The sequence below is a fragment of the Rhinolophus sinicus genome, linkage group LG18 (genome assembly GCF_036562045.2).
Source record: "Rhinolophus sinicus isolate RSC01 linkage group LG18, ASM3656204v1, whole genome shotgun sequence".
NCBI classification, from domain to species: Eukaryota; Metazoa; Chordata; class Mammalia; order Chiroptera; family Rhinolophidae; genus Rhinolophus; species Rhinolophus sinicus.
Genome location: NC_133767.1, coordinates 17,742,741 through 17,765,564, shown reverse-complemented (window position 1 = coordinate 17,765,564; position 22,824 = coordinate 17,742,741). Strand labels below are relative to the sequence as shown.

General features: G+C 49.7%; 2 protein-coding genes and 1 long non-coding RNA gene across 8 annotated transcripts in view; 2 read left to right on the top strand and 1 right to left on the bottom strand.

Moving 5' to 3' along the window:
- The first annotated feature begins 2,785 nt into the window (after window positions 1–2,785).
- Window positions 2,786–6,519, top strand: SPN (sialophorin). Of its 2 annotated transcripts, none has more exons than XM_019717209.2 (2): window positions 2,786–2,889; window positions 3,278–6,519. In XM_019717209.2, the coding sequence occupies exon 2, from the start codon at window positions 3,294–3,296 to the stop codon at window positions 4,464–4,466; it is 1,173 nt and encodes a 390-aa protein (XP_019572768.2). In that variant the 5' UTR covers window positions 2,786–2,889; window positions 3,278–3,293; the 3' UTR covers window positions 4,467–6,519. The 2 variants fall into 2 exon arrangements, with proteins under 2 accessions (XP_019572768.2, XP_019572769.2); XM_019717210.2 differs by having other exon boundaries at window positions 2,798–2,881.
- A 904-nt stretch (window positions 6,520–7,423) lies between these two features.
- Window positions 7,424–10,099, bottom strand: LOC141569442 (uncharacterized). Of its 2 annotated transcripts, none has more exons than XR_012493060.1 (3): window positions 9,694–10,099; window positions 8,534–8,954; window positions 7,424–7,661 (listed from the first exon to the last, which is right to left on the bottom strand). It is a non-coding gene; the product is annotated as an uncharacterized LOC141569442 (long non-coding RNA). The 2 variants fall into 2 exon arrangements; XR_012493061.1 differs by having other exon boundaries at window positions 8,870–8,954; window positions 9,694–9,886.
- Window positions 9,357–22,824, top strand: part of QPRT (quinolinate phosphoribosyltransferase) — a 27,145-nt gene continuing 13,677 nt past the window's right edge. For 2 of the 4 annotated variants that reach the window (XM_074322605.1, XM_074322604.1), the window contains exons 1-3: window positions 9,357–9,513; window positions 17,319–17,854; window positions 18,381–18,512. In XM_074322605.1, the coding sequence (XP_074178706.1) occupies window positions 9,501–9,513; window positions 17,319–17,854; window positions 18,381–18,512 (681 nt within the window). In that variant the 5' untranslated portion in view covers window positions 9,357–9,500. Of the gene's footprint in view, window positions 9,514–17,318; window positions 17,855–18,380; window positions 18,513–18,585; window positions 19,024–22,824 lie in introns of those variants that run through there. The other 2 variants (XM_074322606.1, XM_019717323.2) reach the window with 2 other exon arrangements.

The following is a 22,824-nucleotide window of genomic DNA, read 5'->3' as shown; positions in this document are numbered from 1 at the left end:
AATAGCAGAGTGAGCATATTGTTTAAGGATATGGACCTACCAGAAAAACTGAGACTAGAATAAGTTAAAAAGGATTAAAAACGGTTTCTTTCCAGGACCACGACTTGGAAGAGAAAGGGGAGTATTACCATTCATGATAAACCCTCTGTGCTTATAATATGCATGACTTTGATAAAAATTAAGAAACAATTATGTTCTGTGAATAACTTAGGACACAAATGTCTCTCTGACTAGATGGAAATTTCTCTGAGGACAAGGGCTGCCTGCCTGGTCAGTTCCCTTCCTGGAGAGGGTTGTGGATGGGAAGAAAGGGCCCCAGGCTCCAAAGCAAACCCAAATCCCATAGCCCTGGAGTCTGATCTTGACCTGGGGGATCAGAATGGGACGTCACAACTTGTCTCTTATCACATCGGTTATTATTAACTATGCTTTTATTAAGGGCCCCACACTATCTAATTTAATCCTCCCAAGAACTTCAAAAACCAGCATATGATATCATCCCTATTTTACAGATGAAGAAACTGAGACAGAGATGAAATGACTGACCCATGGCCACACAGAGAGTACACAGAGCAGCTCAGGCACCCCAACTCCTCTTCTGTGGCTTTCCTGGCATCTGGCTTAGGGGTGGGGAGGGGCAGGCTCTCTGGTGCCAACTCCTGTCTGCTTTGGTGTCTGGCTGGAAATGGCCCCTCAAAGACCTGCAGAAGGTCAGAGCTAAAAGTCCAAACCCGGGTGGGGATGGGGGCCTGTGCCGGGAAGGGGTATTATCTTCAGAGCACACGAGTTGTTCCCATCACTCGTGAGCATGCAAACCTCTGATGACCCTGGGTGACCTCCTGGTCCATGGCTGGGCGGGGCCTCCACAGCTCCAGGAACACCCGGTGTTCCCATTGTCATCACCTCTCCCTCCACGCCAGGTCCATAGTCTGTGCTGGTCAGACCCTGTTTCTTGAGTGCTTCAGGCTAGAGCCTGGACCCACCTAAGTCCTCTCAGGTCTCCCTGGGGTTGGGGCCCCACATGGACCCTGGGGAACATATCACTTTGTGGGCAGCAGTTGGGTTGCGGTGACAATTTTGTCAAACATGAATTTTGCTGCAGTGATTTTTTTAAACTTTTAATTTATTTTTATTTTTTATTTTTTTCATCTTTTAAAAATTTCTTTTCAGTGCTTTTTTTAAAGATTGAAAAATTAGGAATCTTCGTGCAGTCTTACGAACACTTTTATTGATTTTTTTTTTTTTAGAATTCAATAGTTTTTTAAACCTCCAAGTACTTGGCCGGCAATTATCCCTCCTTTACTGGCTGCAACAGCAAAATGTTGAAACAACCTAAGTCTGAAACCACCTAAAGGTCTGACAATGGAATGCTTACCTTCCTTCCTTCCTTTCTCTCTCTCTCTCTCTCTCTCTCCTTTTTCTCCCTCCCTCTCTCCCTCTCTCCTTCCTTTGTTAGTTTAGTTAAAAAAACAAAAAGTGCAGAAGAGCATACATTATAAACTCTACGCACTGCAGTGAACTACATGCCGTGTAAACACAGATGTGCGGCAGCGGTGTGGAGATTTTTCGTTTTACACCCTCCCGACTGTTGGAGGTGCCATCCCTGCATACTGCTGCTGCTATGCCAAGCACGCAAAGTCCTGCCCAGTGTGTAGCCAGGCCATTTCTCAGGGCTGTGTTTGCAGTGTGTCACTGAGGGATGAAGCAGAGTCTCCCTTTAGGACGAAGCAGGCTCGTGGACCACCTGCTCAGAAAGAGGAAAATCCCCTGAGCTCAGTGTTCTTCAGTTTGTGGGGCACGCCTGTGTGTGACACCCTGTGGGACTTGGGGGCCAGGGGAGCTGATGCAGACATAACACCCCTGCTGCTGGCTGTGTGGTGACTAATGGATTCCGGAGTCTCTGACCCAGGAGTCTCATGTCTTTGTGTCAGATTCACTTGTCAGCTTGTGAGTGGGATACGATCCCAGTCATTTCCATCATCTACCACGAACATTTATGATTACTTTTAAAATATAAAAATCAGTTTGGATTATTTTAAAAGAAAGGCAAAAAACCAAAACCATACACACACTAAAACTCAAAGCTTACAAATGAGAGGAAAGTCCGAAAACAAAGAAGACGATAAGGAACCTCTCCTCATAGCTGCCCTGAGAAACTTGGTTAATCCCTCGGAGGTACGTTTCCAGACTGCTGTCCATACAGATTCCCACATCTTTGTTAGTCTTCTGCAAAAATAAGATATAGTGTGACTGCTTAGCAACCACATTGACTTCGTTAAGCACCCCACAACTGGGGACCACCGTGGTGACCCCTCCGCTTCTTGATAAATCCTCAAGCCCTCATCAGGGACCTCTTGCAGCAAAGGCTTTCACTGCCGCCAGCAGCATCAGGGGCTTCCTCTTGCACTAGTACTTCCTGGGAGCTCTTGGGACAAGAAATCGTGCCACCCTGGGTCCTGGCCTAACAGCTTGGGGTCTACAAATACAAAGGAAACCACCCTCCCCTCCCATTTCCTCCCCTGTACCCCCTAGATCTCAAGAGCATGTTCCCATCACCTAGGCTTTGATCCCCTTCCCTATCCCAGCTTCACCTCTTGCCATCCCATGTCACAGCTAAGACCCAGGAATCCCCATCCAGACTCCCTGCCCCCCCAAGCCCAGCTGCCTCAGCTGAGACCTCAGAGCCCCTGGTACCATCCCAGACCCCGGAAAGAGTAAGTGATGGCACTCTCATCACAGCAGCCGTAGGAACAGGGCGGGGCGGGCAGGATGCTGGGGGGGGGAAGGGTGGAGCCAGGGCCACTTCCTTTCCCCTTGGGGCCCGTCTGCCCAGTCCTGCCCCAGCCTCAGGAGGAGTTGGAGCTGCCTGTGCCCTTACCAAGTGAGCTGGTAAGGGGGTGTGACTTGGGGGGCAGGGGTCTCAGCAGACCTGGGAATGTGACTAAGGCTTGAAAAGACTCTGACAGATGATGGGAAAAGAGGATCAGGAGCCATTGGGGCTGAATGGGATCAGGGGAGACCAGGGTGCATGGTGCTGCTGGAGTGCCAGCTGCCAAGGCCACAGGGGTCTGTGGGATAGAGCTGACGGGAGAGCGGCCAGCATCTGTGCCCTTGCTATATCTGATAATACAAAAGCAAGGGTGGAAAAAGCTGTTAAACCGCAGGTTAGGCCTGGCAGTTGGCAGGGAAGTGGGCAGGAGGGAAGGGCCTGGTCAGGTTACCCCCCTCCCCCTCCAGGCTCCTTATATGTCCCATTTCTCCAACTTCCACACCTCAGATCCTGACTCCTGCTCATGCCTGTGGTCATGAAAATGACCCTGCTTCTCCTCCTCTTTGGGAGTGTCTGGGCCGAAGATCTGAACATGACTACGTCCGCACAGCCCACTTCTCCTGTGGTCTCAACCACGACTGAGGCCGCATACCCTAACTCAATGGCCTCCCACCATGCAGTCAGAAGCACCCCTGGGGGAAGTAACCAGGCCACGCATCAGGGCCCCACGCCTCGTCATACAGCCAGTGAGGTGTCCTCTCCTGAGATTTCTACTCCTAACAGCGATGACACCCCTGTACCTGCGTCAATAGTCTCCCAGGAACCTCACACCATGAATTCATTAATGACCCAGGAAATCTCTACTAAAACGAGTAACCCTACTGTCCCAGCAATGTCTGCTTCAGGACACCTCAATGTGACTGGTGGAACCAATGCAACTGGATCTCTGGAGGTATCCAATGGGACCAGTGAATCCACTGTCACCATGGCAACTGGGTCTCTGGAGGCCTCCAGGGGGACCATTGGACCCTCTGTCATCATGACAAGTAGCTCTCTGGAGACCTCTGATGGGACCAGTGAACCCCCTATCACCATGGTAACTAGCACGGTGGAGATCTCCGAAGGGACCAGTGGACTCCCTGTCACCGTGACAACTAGCTCTCCGAAGACCCCCAAGGGGACCAGTGGCTCCCTCATCTCCATGGTAAAAATATCTACCCCAGAGCCCCCAAGTTCATATCAGGGGACAAAAAACACCCTGCTGATGGCTGTGCTTGTGGCCATGCTGGTGGTCATTGTCCTCCTGGCACTACTCCTGCTCTGGCGCCAACGGCAGAAGCGGAGGACCGGGGCACTGACGCTAAGCAGAGGCGCAAAGCGCAATGGGGTGGTAGATGCCTGGGTGGGGCCAACCCCGGTGTCTGATGAGGAGGCTGTGATAACAACAGTGGGAGTGTCCGGTGGTGACAAGGGCTCTGGGGTCCCCGACGGCGAGGGGTCTGGCCGGCGGCCCACACTCACCACTTTCTTTGGTCGAAGGAAGTCTCGCCAGGGTTCCTTGGCCCTGGAGGAGCTCAAAGCTGGGTCAGCCTCCAGCACAAAGGGGGAAGAAGAGCCTCTGGTGGGCAGTGAGGATGAGGTTCTGGAGTCCCCCATTTCTGATGGGCCAGACGCGGGAGACGGGGAAGTCGTGTAGAGCCTGTGAACACCAAGCCTGGCGGTCAGAATCATTTCTCGCTTTCATCACCGTCCTAATCTTCACTCCAACCTCGTCGCTCAGCATCCGCACTCGGAATCCTCATCCAGCTTCTTCACCTGGGAACCCCCAGCAGCCCCCACACCCAACATGGGCGCCCAGCCCCGAAGGCCGGGCCTGCACCCACTGGGACAGCCTCATCAACCCCAGCTTCTCTCCGTCACATTTTGGCCGACGTTTTTATCCTTGAAACCGGCTGTTGAGTCTCCGTAATGCCGTACTCCTTGACTTACAACTTCTCAGAGGATTCCACCAGGGACAGCAGAATCTGGGAAGAAGAAGGAAATGACCAGCCAGCAAACGCCCACTTAGGATTACTCTGAAAAGCACATTTGACCCCATCGGTTAGGGCAATCCTAACATGTTTCCCCAAAAATAAGACCTAGCCGGACAATCAGCTTTAGTGCGTCTTTTGGAGCAAAAATTAACATAAGACTCAGTCTTATTTTACTATATATAAAATATGAGACCGAGTCTTATGTTAGTTTTTGCTCCAAAAGATGCATTGGAGCTTATTGTCTAGCTAGGTCTTATTTTCAGGGAAACAGGGTACGGGGTCACCTCATGAAGCTCCCTTATTTATATCTGGGCCCCAGTGCTGTGTGCCAGGGCAGGCTGGAGCAGGGGCAGGGTGGCGCCTTCCAGAGGTGCTGTCGGGTGTACCTGTAACAGCACCTGTACTCTAGGCTGGCTCCTGCCCAAGCCACGCCCACATTCTCCCACACCTCTGGACTGAAACTGCCAAAGCCTTCAGCTGTTCTCCTCCCAAGAGCACAGGTGAGAAGGGTTTCTGGGCATGTGTAGTTCTTAGAAGCCTTGCACCTGTGTGGATCCATTCCTGGGTGCAGTTTGTAGGCAAGAGGCAAGGATTTGGTGGTGTTTGTGAAGGGTAGCGTGAGTGCAGGGGGGCAGGAGGGAGGGCTAGGAAGGGCTGAGGACATGCCAGGCTGAGGAACTGCCGAGAACATGGTGCCATCTGTGCTCAGATGAGGTGGAAGCAGCAGACTGAACTGTGTCTGCAGCCCAGGAGAAGAATGCCAGGCTTGAGAGACCGTATGTGTGACCCGAGTGTGGCTCTCCAGCTCGGCAGCTATATCCCCTCCTGTCAGCCTCCCCTCCACATGACGCAGGGGGAGAGCAGACCGTTCAGCCAGGTAGTGGTGACGCTCCTCTGTTGCATGTTTCCATGTGTTGTGGTCGTTGTCCTTCCCTTCTCTAAGGATTTTCAGTGAGAGTGAACTGAGGCCGCTGGGACATGCTGGCAGCACCAGGGGCTTCCCCTAGGCTCTGGATGGGCAGCAGGGAACAAGACCCAGCTGGCTGTCTCTGAAAGCAGCCCAGGCAGCACACAGGGGACCTGGCAGTTACAGTTTCCCCAGGGCAAAGAGGAAATTTGCAAACAGGAAGTTGTTGAGTCACAGGGTGAAGTGGCTGAGAGCAGACAGATTGACCTACAAAAACAGAGGCCAGTGGGAACTATGTGAGTGTGACTGCCATGTGGTCTGGACCAGAGGACGGGCAGGAGGAGACGGGGAAAGGGCCCAGAGGGTCAGGTCAGGAGGCGGAGGAGAGAAGGGCCGAGAGTGGCTATGCATCCACCTGGCCACCACAGCCTGTGCCTGTGGGGACGGGCTGAGCTGGGGTGGACATCCAGCCTTCACCAGCCAGGCTGGGCACCCACGGGGCCATGTCTGGGCGTCTTTTCCCACTTCTCACTAGGTACTGCTTGGCCTGACTATAGCCCCAGAACAGCAGACACGAGTCCCAGAAGTCCCTTAGGGAAAACCGCAATTGTTATCTTGGATTGTCAAGTGCCCCAATTCAGCTTTAGAAAGTATTGTCTATAGAAGAGGGTAAACGGGCTTTAATGTATGGTGATGGAAAGAGAAGTGACTCTGGGTGGTGAGCGCACAATGTGAGATATAGATAATGTACACCTGAAATCTATGTAACTTTACTAACAATTGTCATGCCAATAAACTTTAATTAAAAAAAAAAGTATTGTTACTGAACTCAAAGGCCATCAGCTCCACCTGTGTCCTTCAGCACATGCAGCCATTTTCCGAACCATTACTGGTTTCTGGGTCCTGGGCGAATCCCACAGGGAATGGGGTGGGAGTGGGTAAGGTACCCATTAGGGCTCTCTCAATCCCCCAAATATGTGACGGTGTCCCTCACTCATTAGCGTGTAGTCCCTCCACGTCCCCGTGTCACCTTTGTGGCTCCAGAGCCCAGGGCCTCGCACGTTGTAGCTACCTAAGGTGTGTTTACTAAATGGAGGGATAAATGAATTAATGAATGAACAAATGATGGTTTTAAAGTCAACATGTGGCAAGATTCGATCTGTCTTTTGAGTGAATTTGGCATCCAGGAGGATGGCCTGAGGGCAGTGTGGCCCCAGGTGGGGGCATTATTCCAGTGTGAGTTAGATCTAGTGGGAGCATGGCCTCAGGTGACACGGAGGTCGTGTCTGAAACTGGGGGTGCCAAAAAAGTATATGCACGTGACTCGCATTCATCTTTTTTTGTCGATCTATATTGAGGATTACCATTTTAATACAGTTTTTCCCTTTTAAAAAAATGTGTATACATTTTTTGAGGCACCCTCTGTATTTATCCAGAGAACGAAATTTTAGAACTTTTTGGCTGTTGAGGTGACAGGGGGGAAGAATGAGGTTAGACGTCAAGGTTTCCTGTTTGGGGAGATTGAGATGTTGACATCATTGTGTGGAAATGTAGAGAGGTGAGCAGTTTGGGGGGAAACACAATGAGTTCATCTGAGCAGTGTAAGCAGGGATGTTTAGAGATGGTTGGACACGTGAAGCTTGGGAGTGAAGTCGGAGCTGGAGATAGGGCTTCCAAAGTCATTGAGTTTAGATAGCAATTTAAATAATGGTAGAGGAATACATGCAGAAACAACAGCATTCAATGTGTAGAATGAGGAAAGGGGAGATCTGTGGAGAGAACTTAAGTGTGTTGGTCAGGGCAGGCTAATTGCATAACAAACAAACCCAAAACTCGGGTATAACTCCAGAGAATTTGTCTTCCTTGCTTATATAACACTTCACTGCTGACATTGGAGGATGACCTTCCATAAGGTCATTCAGGTTGCTTCCATTTTGTGGCTCTGTCATTCCTGGGGAGGAGAAAGAAAGAGGAGGGTCATGGAAAGACTTTCATGGGCCAGGTCTGGAAGTGACACATATCACTTTTGTCCACATTCCATGGGACAGAATTCAGTCATGGGGCGGCCTCCTTGCAAAGGAGGCTGGGAAATGTAGTTTCACTGGTGTACCCAGGAGGAAAAGAGAACCAGTTCTACCATACTGAGGGAACACCGGAATTGAGGGTTGGGTGTACAGCAAAGAGCCTTTAAGAGAGAATCCTGGAGAAAATGATGTCTAGGGAGAAAGTCGTTTGGGGAAGGGCTGTCAGAGCAGTTCTGGACTAGAGTGAAGCAAGCAAGGTGCTGAGGCGCCAAATGGAACCTGACAGTGAGGCCCCCCCAGTTTGCATCCCAGGACCCTCTCATGTGTCACCCGAGTCCCAGTCCTGGCAGGGTCACATGCTGCAGAGAAATAAATGGGAGAGGGCTTGGAAGATGCCTGTGGATTGCCAATCAGTGGCCCCAGACACCAGCAAAATGGCAAAAAGGGACCACAAACTGAACCTGACCAGCTCAGGGGAGGCCCACCCAGCGTGGCAGGGCTTAAAGCTCAGAGAGCAGACGTAACCCCATCAGTTGGCTTGAACATAAAAATTCCTAACTGAAAGCGAGTCATGGCTGGTAGTCACATCCTGGGCCTGTAGCTTCCTTGATAAAGGGCAATCTTTACCTTAAGTGAGCCCGTCAATTGTCTTTTTGCATCTAAGATGACATAGCTTTGAAATGTCAGAGTCATCTGCTTTTCCAGACCAGAGCACGAGACCACAGAACCCCTCACTCTTGTTTCCCACATAACATCTCCGTGTGCCGCAAATGTTAACTGTTAGTTATCCTATACCTACCAGTGTAATAGAAGTGTGTGTGTCTCCGTTTTCTTTTTATCCAATCCCAGAGATTTCCCAGCTTTGCTTTCTCTTGCCAAGGTAATCTACTAATGGATTTCATGTAACACTCCTTACATCTCCTCCTTTGATTCTAATACATAAAATACGTTGCAAAACTGCCGTTCTTTGGAGCATTTTCTCAATGCGTTGAGATCTTGCTTCCCAGCAGTTGTTGTCAATTGGACTCATATAAACTCATAAACATTCTCTACAGGTTGGGGCATTTCTCACATCGACAGCGCGCAGTCTCCCATGAGGAAATGGAGGCCAGGCAGTTCTTGAACAGAAACTTGCCGGAAGTACCAGTGCAGCTTCCTGGCAGTTTCCCAGTTTTTCTGTTCAGAAGTCCAGCTCTGATCTGCCCGTGCCTTTAGAGTACCTGAGGAAGAGGGAAGGGCAGAAAAGTGGACACTTGTTGTTTCTACTCTGTGTCATTCGCAGTTCACTGGATTCTCGGTTGAACCCATGAGATAGGTACTATGCCATTTTACAGAGAAGGAAACTGAGGTGCAGAAAAAGGTACTTGAGATAAAGGATGGAATTAGGATTTGAACCCAGATCTAAGGCCCAGATTTTCCTAGTGCACCATCAAAAGAGCTTCCCAGCTCTCACAAGAGAGTGCACTCTTTCGTTCATGGCCCCACACCAGGGGAGCTTGGTGAATGGGAAGAGCAGGACTCCTGGCTCAGACAGGAGGGTTACACAACAGCCTCCCCTCTGAGAATGGGAAGCACATGAGGTAAGTACAGCTGCAGGTGCTCTGGACCAGGGCCCGAGGGAGTCCCTCAGAGCCTGGGAAGGGATGATGGGGGCTGGTTAGACTAGCTCCTCCCTCCCCTCCCTCTGGCAGCCCCGCCCCCAGCCTCAGGAATCTCAGAACTTAGGATCTGAGCAGCTGGTGACCATTCCGCCGCTCCAAGCTGTCATGGACCCTGAAGGTAAAGGAGTCCCCAGGCCTCTCTCCTCTGCGTTTCCACACAACCTGCACCCCCGTCTCCCCAGCCCTCCTGCCTCTCTCCCCATCCCAGCTTATCTCAGTCCCTTCTCCCCCCACCCCCTCCGGAAGACCAAGTCTCTGGTCCTCATCTGTTCCTCTACCTCCCCCATCTCCCTCCAACCTCTCTGAACCCCGAGCATTCCTTTCTGTCCCCCAAAATCCTCTTCTCACTCTTCTTTCTCCTCTCTGCTGGGTCCCAAGGAGCTCTGGGGAAGAAAGGGGCTTGAGCCCCAACAATGTCAGGGGTGGCCTGGAGGAGGGCACAGCTCCTGGGAGGCCGACCTGTGGACTTTGTTCCTGGATAGCAGCCCCGTTGGGGGGGAGTGGAGGCAAAGTCCTGTGGCATCTGCCTCAGGTGGGGGAGGGAGCTGAGGCCAGTGACCCTCTGCCGGGTGGGGAGATGCTGCTGAGGAGGCCGTATGCAGAAAGGGGGGCCAGGTTCCTGTTTGAGCCAGACCCCACCAGGAACAGGTGTGTGACCTTAGGCAAGTCACCTGACTCCTCAGAGCCTCGTTTCCTGGCATCTATAAAATGACAACAACAGTTCCTTGCTCAGGAGGTTGTGGGAAAACCAGCACTGGCTGCATGGACGGCCACTCCCTCTGTGAGCTCCCTGCATTTTCACTGGGATCCTTCCCCAGGTCTTCCCACCCCCTGGTTTGAGGCTTCTGCTGGCCCGTCACTTCCAGCCCTTTTGCTTGGGGGTCCCAACAAGCTCTTGGTTCAGAGCCTGAGTTCAAGTCCTGTTCTGGCCACATGTTGGCTGTGTGACCTCAGTCAAGACGCTTGGCCTTGCTGTGACTCTGTTTCTTCATTGATAAAGTGAAAACAGTGGCTTCCCTGGGCTTGGTCAGGATTCAATGATATGATGCAGGTGGAGGGTACTCAGGACCCATTCTGTGGTAGTTACGCTGGTGATGTTGACCCCCCACACCTGTCTGTCCAGCGCTAAGCACAACCCAGGTTCCAGCCCCCAGTCTGGAAGCCTGTGTGTCTGTCTCCCCACCGTGCCAAACTTGATCTTCCTCCCATACCAGCTCTGTGTTCATGCCTCACCATCCTGCTACTCAGGCTGGGCACCTCAGGGTCAGCTCTCACTGCTCTCTGTCCCTTACACCCCAATATCTAGACAGTTGCCATGTCCTGTGGATTGACCTCCATGGCGTCCCCTGTGCCTCTTCCATTCTGGTGCCACCTCCTTGGGGCAGCGGCCTGGTGGAGGCATCCTATGCTGCTGTCTTCGTGCGTGTGACAACACCTGGTGTTTAACTGAGAAGGGCTAGTGCTGGGGTCACTGAGCTGCCGGAATTAAACCAGGAGGGAGTGGTTTAAACCTCAAGGGGGTGAGGCAGAAGCTGAGGAACTGGGGGAAAGCAGGGGCGAGGATGGAGCTGGGGCGGAAGCAGATGGCAGGCTGGTGAGAAACGGCAGAGAGGTCAGACTTGGCCAATGTGTGAGCGGGGCGGGGTGCAGGCGGGGTGCAGGCTGTGGGCCCTTTTTCTTACAGCCTCGGGAGGGACGCCCTCCCATTGCCCATCACCCAGGCTCACTGTTTCTTGCCCAGCTGTTGCAACAGCCTCCCAACTTACATCTTTCAGGACCCCCAGGCACAATTGAAATATTTAAACTTCAAAGTACATTTTTGATCGTTTGACTTCTTGTCAAAAGTTGTAGTGATTTCCCCTTGCCTGTTGAACAAAACCCTCTTTCCAGCCATTCAAGCCCTGCCCAGGCTGTGCCCATCCTACCCCAGGCTTCTTTGTCGCTGCTCTAATGACTCCGAAATTCTGTAGATGTTTTACTGTAGATGTTTTACCACTTGTGTGATGGGCAATTGCCTCTTCTTTGGCTGGAGAAAGGGAAAGAAAAGAATATTCATCTGGCCAGCCTCTGTCTCCACCTGGTGTTTGCCAAATGGACTGACAGATGACTAGATGGAAGAACAAGGCCACTAGAGTCAGACACCTGGGCTCAAAGACTGCTGGCCAGGCCTTGGCTCAGTCACTTTATACAAATCACCACATTCCCTCCTCATTTGCAGCCCTGGGATTTCCTCAGGAACTGACCCCAGAGTTTAGCAAACTGCCTGAGGTTGCCCAGCGTAAGGGTAGTGGAGCTAGGACCTCAATCCAAGCATTTGGCTCCCAAGCCAGGCTGTTCCTACTCGGAACCCTGATTGTGGCTTGCAGAACTGTGAATATTGACATAATGAACATATAATCATTTAAAAATATAATTTAGTTTTAAATTAAGTGACAATGTGATGAGGAGGGGTCAGTGAGGGGACTCTGGAGCCAGCCTCCTGGGCTTCCGTTCCTGACTCCACACTTCCCAGCTGTGTGAACTTTGGGCAAGTTACTTACCTTTCCTGTGCCTGATCAGGACACCCTTCCAGTTTCCTGATCTGTAAAATGGGGAGAGTAATACTATTCCCATATGGTCGTTCTGAGGATTAAATGTGTTCATATATATATAAAATGCTTGAGATGGTGCCCAGGAAGGAGAGTAAAAGTGTTTCGTTGTTATTATGACACATTATGTCATTCACAATTCCATTATAGACAAGTAGGCACCAGAGTTGTAAGAAAAATTGATAAAGGCAAAACCTTGGAAATTGACAACTTCTAGCTATGTTAATGTTTCCTGTAAGTTAGGGGAAACCGTCATTACCTGGTTTTAGCTGGAAGACCCTGTGAGCCTCATATAACACCACTGTTGGTATCAGCCTGGCCACATCGTTACACATCCAATTAAGAGCAAAGACTTGTTATATTAATTGTAGGTCCATTCGGGGAGCCTCCCTTCGTGCCTACCCATCAAAGTCATGATTAAGTGTTTGTTAAATGATTGAAGGAAAGCTGAAGCGTGAAAGTTCTGATCCCTCCTGGCAAGGAGACTCTGTCCAGTTAGGGCAACACAGAAACAGGAGACAAGCCCAGCCAAAGTGCCAGTGGGGAAAATTGTCAGATATTGTGCCAGGACCTTCAGTTTATCTGTATCCTCTTATGTAATTTGTATAGAGAGCAGTGCAAGAAATATCCCACGATGATTTTGTATCCCCTAGAAACGGCAATGCCAATTTTAATAAAACTCTGGACAACCAATTAAGAATGTATCACCTTGAGAGAAGAAGGTTACATCCCACAGGTGAAATTATAACCTCGCAAGTCCGGCCATCTTGCGAGAACTCTTGCATGTAACAACTGCAAGGGCAGAAAGCCGAACAGGGCATGACAGCTGCCCCCTCTGTGTAACAGCTTCCCCCATGCCCTCTGCACCAGGCCTCCCCAGGCAGCTGCAGTTGTGCCCCCCACCAAGTACCTTTCTCTCAGGGCTGCTAAATAGGAGAGCCTGTATTAACTTCTCAGCATGTATCTTCTAAAAGAATAAGGACTTTTCTTTTATTACAATCACAATGATCACAACTAGATTTCTAAAAAAAAATTCCCTTCATGTTATTAAATATCCAGTCAGTGATCAAATCGGATCCTCAGTGTTCCAATGTGATTTCAATGTGTATGTTTGAATTAGGACCACATAAAAGCCAGGCACAGTGATTGGTTAGTATGTGTTTGAAGATTGTTTTCATCTTTGTTTTCCTTGCCGTGTATTTTCTGAGGACATCAGGTTATCCTTTGGTAGAGTTGTCTTTGAAACTCTGAATTTTGCTCGTTGTACGCCTGTTGGATACTTTGACAAGTCTCTCTGTCCTCTGGTTTTCTTGTAAATTGGTGGTTGCGTCTAGAAGTCTGATCTGACTCTGGTGCAGCTGTTTTAGCGAGAGTGTCGCACGGTTGGTGGTGTGTTCTCCCACCAGCAGCGTCCAGCGTCTAGCTGTTTTGCTTCTTGGTTTTGAATTTGATGCCCAACACCTCCTCCCTGGTTCCCTGCGATTGCAGAATGGCTCCTGCCTCCCAGCAGAGCACTGGTTTTTATTTGCTTGTGTAAGTGGACTTTTTAATGATTTGTTAGTCAATGTACCAAGTTGAGTAGCCATCACTCTCCACAGACCATTTCCATCTCCCCAATAAGACCTCATGCCGTTCTGAGTTCATTCCCAGCCCCAGGCAAACACTATCCTAACGTTTCTCTCAGTTTGCCTCTTCTGGACGTTTCATATAAACGGAGGTGTGCCAGGTGGGGACTTGTGTGAGCATTGGTTCTTCACCCTCATATGCATCTGAGTCATGGGGGGAGCTCTTTCAAAACCTCCGCCAAAGATTCTGATTCAGGTGGTCTGGAGTGGGCCGTGTGCAGCAGAGTCTGGAAAGCTCCCCAGGTGACGCCCCTGTGCAGCTGAGGTGGGGGGCCCTGCTTTCTCCACCTCCGCGGAAAGGAGGGTCCACACCGACTGCTTCCGCTTCCTCACCTCTCATACAGATTGCGACGATGACAATGTGGTTTCTCCCCAACCACACAGAACCAAAGCTGCTCTGGCCAAGGCTGCCCAGTTGCTAAGTCCAGTCCCCATTTCAGTCTTCCTTCTTGCTTCTTGCTCACAATCTGCTTCTTGGAATCCAGACACCCACTCCCTCCTGGGCCTGCTTCTCCCTGTGACAGCCACAGCTCTATAAACACCTCTGGTGTTTTCCGGAGCCCTCCTCTCCTTCCCTGAGCTGGAGCGCTTACCCACTGCTCTGCGCAGTAACCGTCCACATGTGTTGGTGGCTCCCAGATCGCCTTTCCTCACCCCTGTATTTCGTCAGAACTCCAGAAGCACCCTGCTACCCACTGTCTGGACATGGCCACCCACATTTCCCTCTGGCATTCGTCTCTGCAAAACCACAGTCATTCATTTCCCCTGGCGCTGCTGCTTATGAGCTGCGTCACCAGGACACAGTGTAGGAACCTCCTTGAGATCCCGTTTCCATACTTGTAAAATGGGAAGATGCCTTGTGTTGAGTTTCCGCAGAGAGCGGGTGAGAGAACCGTGGTGCCCACCGCTGGCACAGCACAGGCAGGGCAGGTGGCTACCTTCTGGTGTCCCCAGTCTCCCTGAACAACTCTTTACGTCAGTTTTTAGCTCCCCAAGGACAGAAACCCAAAGCTTCTCCCTCTTAGGAGCTGCTAATTCTGGAAGGTGCTCCCTTAGGAACAACTCTCACCTTTGCCTCTGCTTGCTATCCCTGTGTTTATCTCCCAGATTCAAGGGCTTTGTCACTTTTCGTCCAGCCAAGTGCCTCGGCTTCCCTTTGCCTCCAAACCCAGCTCCAGTTGGTGGCTGAAGGGACCCTTCTAGAGAACTTCATAATCATGCCTTCCTCTCTGCCCCCAACTAAGTGATTCATTCTGCTGTGTGGCCTCTGCTTGGATAAGGAGACCTGAACACTTAGTATGAAGCAAAACGATATGACATTGCCTATATCTGACTGTTTCTGACCAATAAATAAAGCAGCACATTCGTATGATTTGGTGTACTAAGCACTTGGCACAAGAAAACTCTCTGGACGGACAAATCTTGGTCCCCAGAGAGGAAACAAGAACAGAGTGTGATGACAGGGGAAGCAGAAGGAGCTGAGTGAGCATGCCACCCAATTTATGGGGTCTGGGAGAGCCCCTTGCCGAGGAAGGGATGGCTAAGAGAAGACCTAACAGAGGAGGGGGAGGGGAAGGGGGAGTGTGGGGGGAGGGTAAAGGAAGGGACTATCAGGTAGAGGCAAAACCCTGGAACAGCAAAGGCGAAGGCCTAAAAGCTAAGAGAAAGAGCTGCCCACTCTGTCACCCAAAAATACTAAGTACCTGGCACCCAGCAGATGCTCAGTAAAGATTTGTCAAAAGAATAAATGAAAAATGGGAAGAAGTCAAGAGAGCTGGAGCTAATACAATGAAAGTGGGGTTTCACATGGGAGAGTGATCCCCTTCAATTGACTTGTTTATTGTTTAATTTTAAAGTCTGGTGTAATGAGCTAGAATTACAGAAAGTAAAATTCACCCTTTCCTCTCAGAAGTTGTACAAGTCTTGACAAATGCATCAGTCATACAACCACCATCAGAGACAAGATCTGGAACAGCTCAATCACATCCAGAAACCTCTTTGGTGCTGCCCCTCTGTGGCCAGCCCCTCCCCCACCCCAGGCAAGCACCGCTCTCTTTGTGGTTTTTGGTTTGCCGTTTCTAGAAGGTCACATGGACAGACTCAAATGGTATGTAGGCCTTTGAATCCAGCTTCTTAGGACAATGCATCTGAGATGCATCCCTCTTGCGTGTATCAGTAGCTGGTCCCTTTGTTTTTTGCAGACTAGAGTTTCACTGCATAGATGGATCAGTTAGTTTATCTGATACTCACCAGTTGAAGGCTTCAAATGCGCTTTAAAAAACAAATCCCAGTGCACAAAATCTGAATGGAGTGGGGGCCTCTGCACCTCTGCCGTTTGTTCGCTGGCCTTTTGCCTGGCTGGACCCGGGACAGTGGGGACTCTGTCCCTTTTACTGACTTTGTTTCCAGCACCCAGCCAGGTCACAGCTAGCTCTTTTCCCACAATCTGGGGAAAGAGGGTCAGGTTCCATCACAGGACTGTGGCTGAGGGTGGGGGTGGAGAAGATTGGGTGCTTTGGGGAAGAAGCAACATTCATTCAACAGGCGTGAGGGGGTGCCTTAGCTGATACCTGCGGGCAGGAAGGAGCTTCATCACCACGCCTTTAACTCTTATTTTACAGGCAAAGGACTCGCCCACACTCCTGAAGCTGTGTCACAGAGCAGGGGTTCAAACCCAATTTCCCCGTGCTCTCGCCTCCTTGTGCAGCCCCCATCTCTAGAAAGATGATGGGTAGGAGAGGTAGCCAAGCTGAGGGCAAAGGCAGAGGAACCGCCAGCCATGACCACAAGGCCTGGCTGGTCTGACTGCCGCCAGTTCGCTGTGTGACCTCAGCCTTCTTGTCTTTCCTCTCTGTTCTTCAGTCTCTGTAAAAAGCTAAACTCCCAGCTTTAGAACACTTGGTGCTGTGAAGACTGGGATGAAAAAGACCCACAGCTCACATTCCCCTGGAGCCTTAACTCCTTCTTAACTAATCCTTCTATGCAGGGCTGCAGGGTGCTCTGAGGTGGTTCCTACTCTCTCCTAGCTGGTGAATAGCTGTGGATCCAGCACCAAGTCTGCCAGAAAAAATATTGGACATAGTTAAAATTTGAATTTCAAATAACCAACAGATAATTTTTAAGTATATGTATGTTCTAAACATCACCTAGGATATATCATCTTTCTTGTTTGTCAGAAATCTAAATTTAACAGGGTGTCCTGTGTTTTTATTTGCTCAATCAGGCACTCCTGACAAGCCCACAGGGCCCACCCAGCACCCCAGCTCCTCCCCGGGGACCCCCAGATCTTTACCCTGATTGGCCAGCTTAGCTGATTGTTAAACCAATTGACCCTTGAACAACACCAGTTTGAACTGTGCCCAGGCACTGGTGTGGATTTTCAATAAATACCTGTACTTTTTCTTTTTTTTCATCTGTGCTGTTTTTGATCCATGGGTGGGAGTCCGCGGATGCATTGAGCTACGCCCTTTTGTATGGGGGACGTGAGCATCTGTGAATTTTGGTATTGGTGGAGAGCTCCTGGAACCAATCCCCTCCCCTGCTGGTACTTAGCTTTGGGGGAGTCAAAAGTTATATGGGAATTTTTGATGGCATGGGGGTTGTCGTCCCTGACCCCCAAGTTCAAGGGTCAAGTGTATTTTGACAATCACCCCTGACTACGAGAGGGGCAGCCAGAATGTCATGCTGTGTTCTCTCTGTCTTCCTCACAGGCCTGGCGCTCTTGCTCCCCCCCACCACTCTGGCCACCCTGGCCGACAGCTGGCTCCATGAGGACTGCCCCAGCCTCAACTACGCAGCCTTGGTCACAGGGGCAGCCCCCTCGCAGGCGGCGCTGTGGGCCAAATCCCCTGGGGTCCTGGCCGGGAGGCCTTTCTTCGATGCCATCTTTGCCCAAGTCAACTGCCAGGTCTCCTGGTTCCTCCCTGAGGGATCAAAGCTGGTGCCTGTGGCCAAGGTGGCCGAGGTCCGGGGCCCTGCCCACTGCCTACTGCTGGGGGAGCGGGTGGCCCTAAACATGCTCGCCCGCTGCAGTGGTGTTGCCAGCTCTGCAGCTGCTGCGGTGGCAGCTGCCAGGGGGACTGGCTGGGCCGGACATGTGGCCGGTACAAGGAAGACCACGCCAGGCTTCCGGCTGGTTGAGAAGTATGGGCTCCTTGTGGGTGGAGCCGTCCCCCACCGCTATGACCTGGGAGGCCTGGTGATGGTGAAGGACAACCACGTCGTGGCAGCCGGTGGTGTAAAAAAGGTGTATGTCCGGCCCTGCCCCCTGCCCTGGCCCTGCCCCCACCCCCATCATAGCCCTTCCCTCTACCAGCGCCCTGGCCTGGAATCGGGTGAGGCTCCTGGACCCCTCAGTCGCTCCATCTGTCAAATGGGTTGGATTTGCTTCTCTACACATGTTCTTCTGCTCCTTGGTACGATGTTCAAAACCAAAGGACAAACCTTGGTAGCCCGGTGTTGATGGCTCTACCACCTTGGACAGGTCACTCTGCGTCCCTGGACCCGTTTCCCATTTGTGACTATATTTTTGAAAACCCTTCCTGTTTTAATTTTCTAAGTCAATTGAACTCGGGTCCAAATACAAAATAGTGCTAATATTGACCATGTTTTTGGACCCACAAAAGTGGTCATTTCATGTGGTTTCACCGACTACGAAAGAAACCACCCCGGTGCCCGATTTCCTCCTTACTCCCAAGCTTGTTATTCTTCTGTGGCCCTTGGAATGCCAGTCCCAGCTCACTGTTCTCACTGTTCCCCTCCTGGCCCGGCAGGCGGTGCAAAGGGCCCGGCAGGCGGCTAACTTCGCCCTGAAGGTGGAGGTGGAGTGCAGCAGCCTACAGGAGGCTTTACAGGCAGCTGAGGCGGGAGCGGACCTCATCTTGCTGGACAACTTCAGGCCAGAGGTGAGGCAGGGTCTCCTCCCTGGGAAAGAGCTCTGGTGGGGGCTCTTACCTCCCCTTGGTTTGTGTCCCCAAGGAGCTGTACCCCACGGCTGAAGTACTGAAGGCCCGGTTCCCGAGCGTGGGCGTGGAGGCCAGTGGGGGCATCACACTGGGCAACCTCCCTCAGTTCTGCAGGCCACACATAGATGTCATCTCTTTGGGGATGCTGACCCAGGCTGCCCCGGCCCTGGACTTCTCCCTCAAGCTGTTTGCTGAAGGGACCACTCCAGTGCCCCATGCCCGCCTGTCCTAAAGCCGAAGAGATGACACTGGCAGTGGGATAACATGGTTTCCTGAGACCCTCAAGGTCACATATCTTTAAGAACAGTGGCCAACAGGACACTCTCAGTGTTAGCCTGGGCTAATATCTGACTCTGCCACTTAATGCTGTGTAACCCCAAAGGGCTGACTTTACCTCTGCTCACCTCAATTGTCAAATCTGTAAAATGGGTCTAATAAATGATCAACCTTATGGATTTCTTTGGGTGATAATTCACACATGATATGTCCTCAGTAAATGTTAGAAATTACCATAGTTCATTTGTTCTAAGATGCACTTCCCCCACACACACTGCCTTCTCTGAAGTCAAAGTACATCTTTAATCAATGGTATCTAATGGCCACTGTCAACCAGGCATTGGCCATCATGTAGCTGCTGTGGCCTGTGCATGCAGGTTACAGACAAAACATAGTAATCTACATTGAAATGAATCCTAAAGAACTCTTTCTACAAGTATAAAATAGAAATGGTAAGTGATAAGAAAGCGTTGGTCATAGTTTAATTGACAATTTTCTTTTTGAGTGATCGTTTGTGTTTTACAATTAATGGTATCGTTTTTTAAATTTTTTTCTTTAAAATTTATTGGGGTGACAATTGTTAGTAAAGTTACATAGATTTCAGGTGTACAATTCTGTAATACATTATCTATATCTCACATTGTGTGTTCACCACCCAGAGTCACTTCTTCTTCCATCACCATATATTAGACCCCATTTACCCTCTTCTAGAGCCCCGCTTCCTCCTCCTCCCTTACCTTCTGGTAATCCCTAAACTATTGTCTATGTCTATGAGATTTTGTTCTTTCAGTTGTTTGTCTTGTTCTTTTGAATTAATGGCATCTTATATAAATTTTTAAAAATTAAGGAAAAAAAAGACAAGATGGTAGGTAAAATTCCATACATGTTTCAACACCTCCATATGTTGTTCCAATCACTTCCTGAGTAATAGATCATTTTGACAGTTACTCAGTAACATTTTTTTTAAATAATGATTTTATTTTATTTGCTTTTTTAAGGAAGGCACAACTCACGGTGGCCCATGTGGGGATCGAAACTGAGACGTTGGTGTTATTAGCACCACGCTCTAACCACCTGAACTAACCAGCCACCCCCTCAGTAACATTTAAGACCTGCTTTCTGGGCTCTCAGTAGCTCAACGTGTGAGACCAAACTACCAAGTACTGAGGAAGAGCTGACCATGAGGCTGTGAATAACTTCTCCATTAATTGCTCTACCCATCGGATTTTCCCCAGATAATGCAGGCTTTGTTTATTTCAGAAACGCAGGGCTCTTTAGATCACTGGACTCGAGCACAGCACACCCAGAAAATGATGAGGGGTAAAGAGATCTTCGTATATATCTCTAGTTTGGTGGGTCACTGGGTAACCGCTTCCCTCCCTCTTACCTGAAACAGTCAGAAGACTTAGCCCCAGCAAAGAGTTATCCACAAGTCACTTGTGGATATTTGGCTGCTTTTTAACCAAAAGAATGCATCTTTGTTGTTCTGTTTGCTTTGTATGTATAACACTAATTCAAGCCGAAACTCTGCCTTGAGGGTTAGATGTCTCATTGCGTTCAAACACGTTACATTTTCTAATGGCTTAATTTTCTTAAAGACCCCTTTCGGTAGCCTTCTGACCTGCCTCCATCTGGAGTGGTTATTCTCCAGGCCTGCTGTATACTCGTAGCTGTCTCCTTGAGAGCTCGCTTCATCTGCTGTGACTTCCTCCATGTCTTTTTTTTTTTTTTTTTTAAGATTTTATCGGGGAAGGGGAACAGGACTTTATTGGGGAACAGTGTGTACTTCCAGTCCTTTTTTCCAAGTCAAGTTGTTGTCCTTTCAATCTTAGTTGTGGAGGGCGCAGCTCAGCTCCAGGTCCAGTTGCCGTTGCTAGTTGCAGGGGGCACAGCCCACCATCCCTTGCGGGAGTCGAGGAATCGAACTTGCAACCTTGTGGTTGGGGGAGCCCGCGCTGCAACCAACTGAGTCATTCAGGAGGCAGCTCAGCTCAAGGTGCAGTGTTCAATCTTAGTTACAGGGGGGTGGAGCCCATCATCCCTTGCAGGACTCGAGGAGTTGAACCGGCAACCTTGTGGTTGAGAGCCCACTGGCCCATGTGGGAATCGAACCTGCCAGCCCACTGGCCCATGTGAGAATCGAACCGGCAGCCTTCGGAGTTAGGAGCATGGAGCTCTAAACCCCTGAGCCACCGGGCCGGCCTCTTTTTTTTTTTTTTTTTACTTTTATTTATTTAAGTGTGTTTTTCCAGGACCCATCAGCTCCAAGTCAAATAGTTGTTTCAATCTCCTTCATGTCTTGAGTTGGATCCCTAGTTTCCAGGATTCTATGTCTTCCTCTTTCTTGCTTTGTCCCTTTTTTTGATGGGTGCATTCTCTAGAACCATGTGGGTGAGGTTTATTGAGCTCCTTGGATATGTAGGTTTATAATTTTCAGCAATGTGGAAATTGTTCAGCCATTACTTCTTACAATATTTTTTCTGTGCCCTCATGGCTCTCCTTCCACTCCAATTACTCACATCGCAGGCTGCTCCACAGCTCACTGATGTACTTTTCATTTTTTAAAATTATTTTCTCTCTGTAGGTTTCATTTTAGATCATTTCTGTTGCTATGTCTTCAACTTAACTAAGCTTTTCTTCTGCAGTGTCCAATCTGTTATTCCAGTGTACTTTTCATCTCCAATATTGTCATTTTCATTTCTAGAAATTTAATTTATATCTTTTTTTCATTTCGCCATGTCTCTACCTGTTTTAAACATACAGAATACGGTTAGAGGAGCCATTTTAATGTCCTTCTCTGCTCCTTCTAACATTTGTATCAGTCCTGGGTTAGTTTCAATTGATTGATTATTCTCCTCAGTATGAGTCATGTTTTGTGGCCTCTTTGCATGTGTATAGTGATCTTTACTTGCTTGCCCTAATTTTACCTCGTTGAACACCAGGTATTTTTGTGATGCGTGTGATTTGTTAGGCAGTTTCAGAGAAGAGCTCAGTCTCAGGGTTAATTACTCCTCACTGCTAAGGCAACACCTTCCTGTGTAGTTGACCCAGTCCGGTTGCTGGGAGCGGCCCTGGCCTGGGAAGAGCTCCTTCTAATTCTTCAGGGGGCCCTGGCCCTGGCACTTTCCTCACACACGTGTGCTAATTCTCTGCTGACTACTCCAGGGGGCCCTTGGGCAGATCTTGGGGTTCTCCCTGGGCAACTCGCTCTTCTCGGTGTTCTGTTCTCCCACCTCTAGCTGCTGTGGTCTCCTTGGACTCTTAGCTCCATTCCCTCCGCTCAGGAAGTCTTCTGAGTCTCACTGACCCCCCACCCCCGACCCCTGCCTGCAGTTTGGAAGTTCTCAAAGCATAAGCAGAACCATCCTACAAGGTGAAGCCTTAATTGTTTTCCTCTGTCTCTGGGACTTGTTTTCATTACTATCTTTCAATGCTTGGTGTCCGGTGTTTTGAAAACCACTTATGTTAATTACATTAATTTCAGGTGTACCGCATATTTCAATTACAGTTGTTACACGTATATTCATATTTTGCCTTGTTTTGTGAGGGGGGTGGTGGTTGCTTCAGGCAGGAGGATAACCCGCCCCCCCCTCCACACACACACACTTTGGAGAGAAGCGAGAAGTGGGGTCTCCAGGCCGTGCTTCCAAGAGCTCCCCTGGTGGCGGGCGATTCCAGAATGCAGCCAGGTGAGGGCAGCTCCACAGACCTCTCATCTCCACTTGAAATGTTTTCCCCAGTTGGATGCAAACGTGGTTATTTCCTCCCCTCAGTTTTCTCTGGACTTCTGTTAGATGAATAGTGAATGGAATGATCCTTCGTCTTTTAACTTTTCTTTCTTGTTTTCCATTTCTTTGTTATTTTGCTCTACATCCTGACAGATGTTTAAAAACTCTTTCCCCCCGTACCTTCTTTCGATTAACTTTTAAAAAAGACTTTCATTAAAATATCGCTTACATACTGTATTATGTTAGGA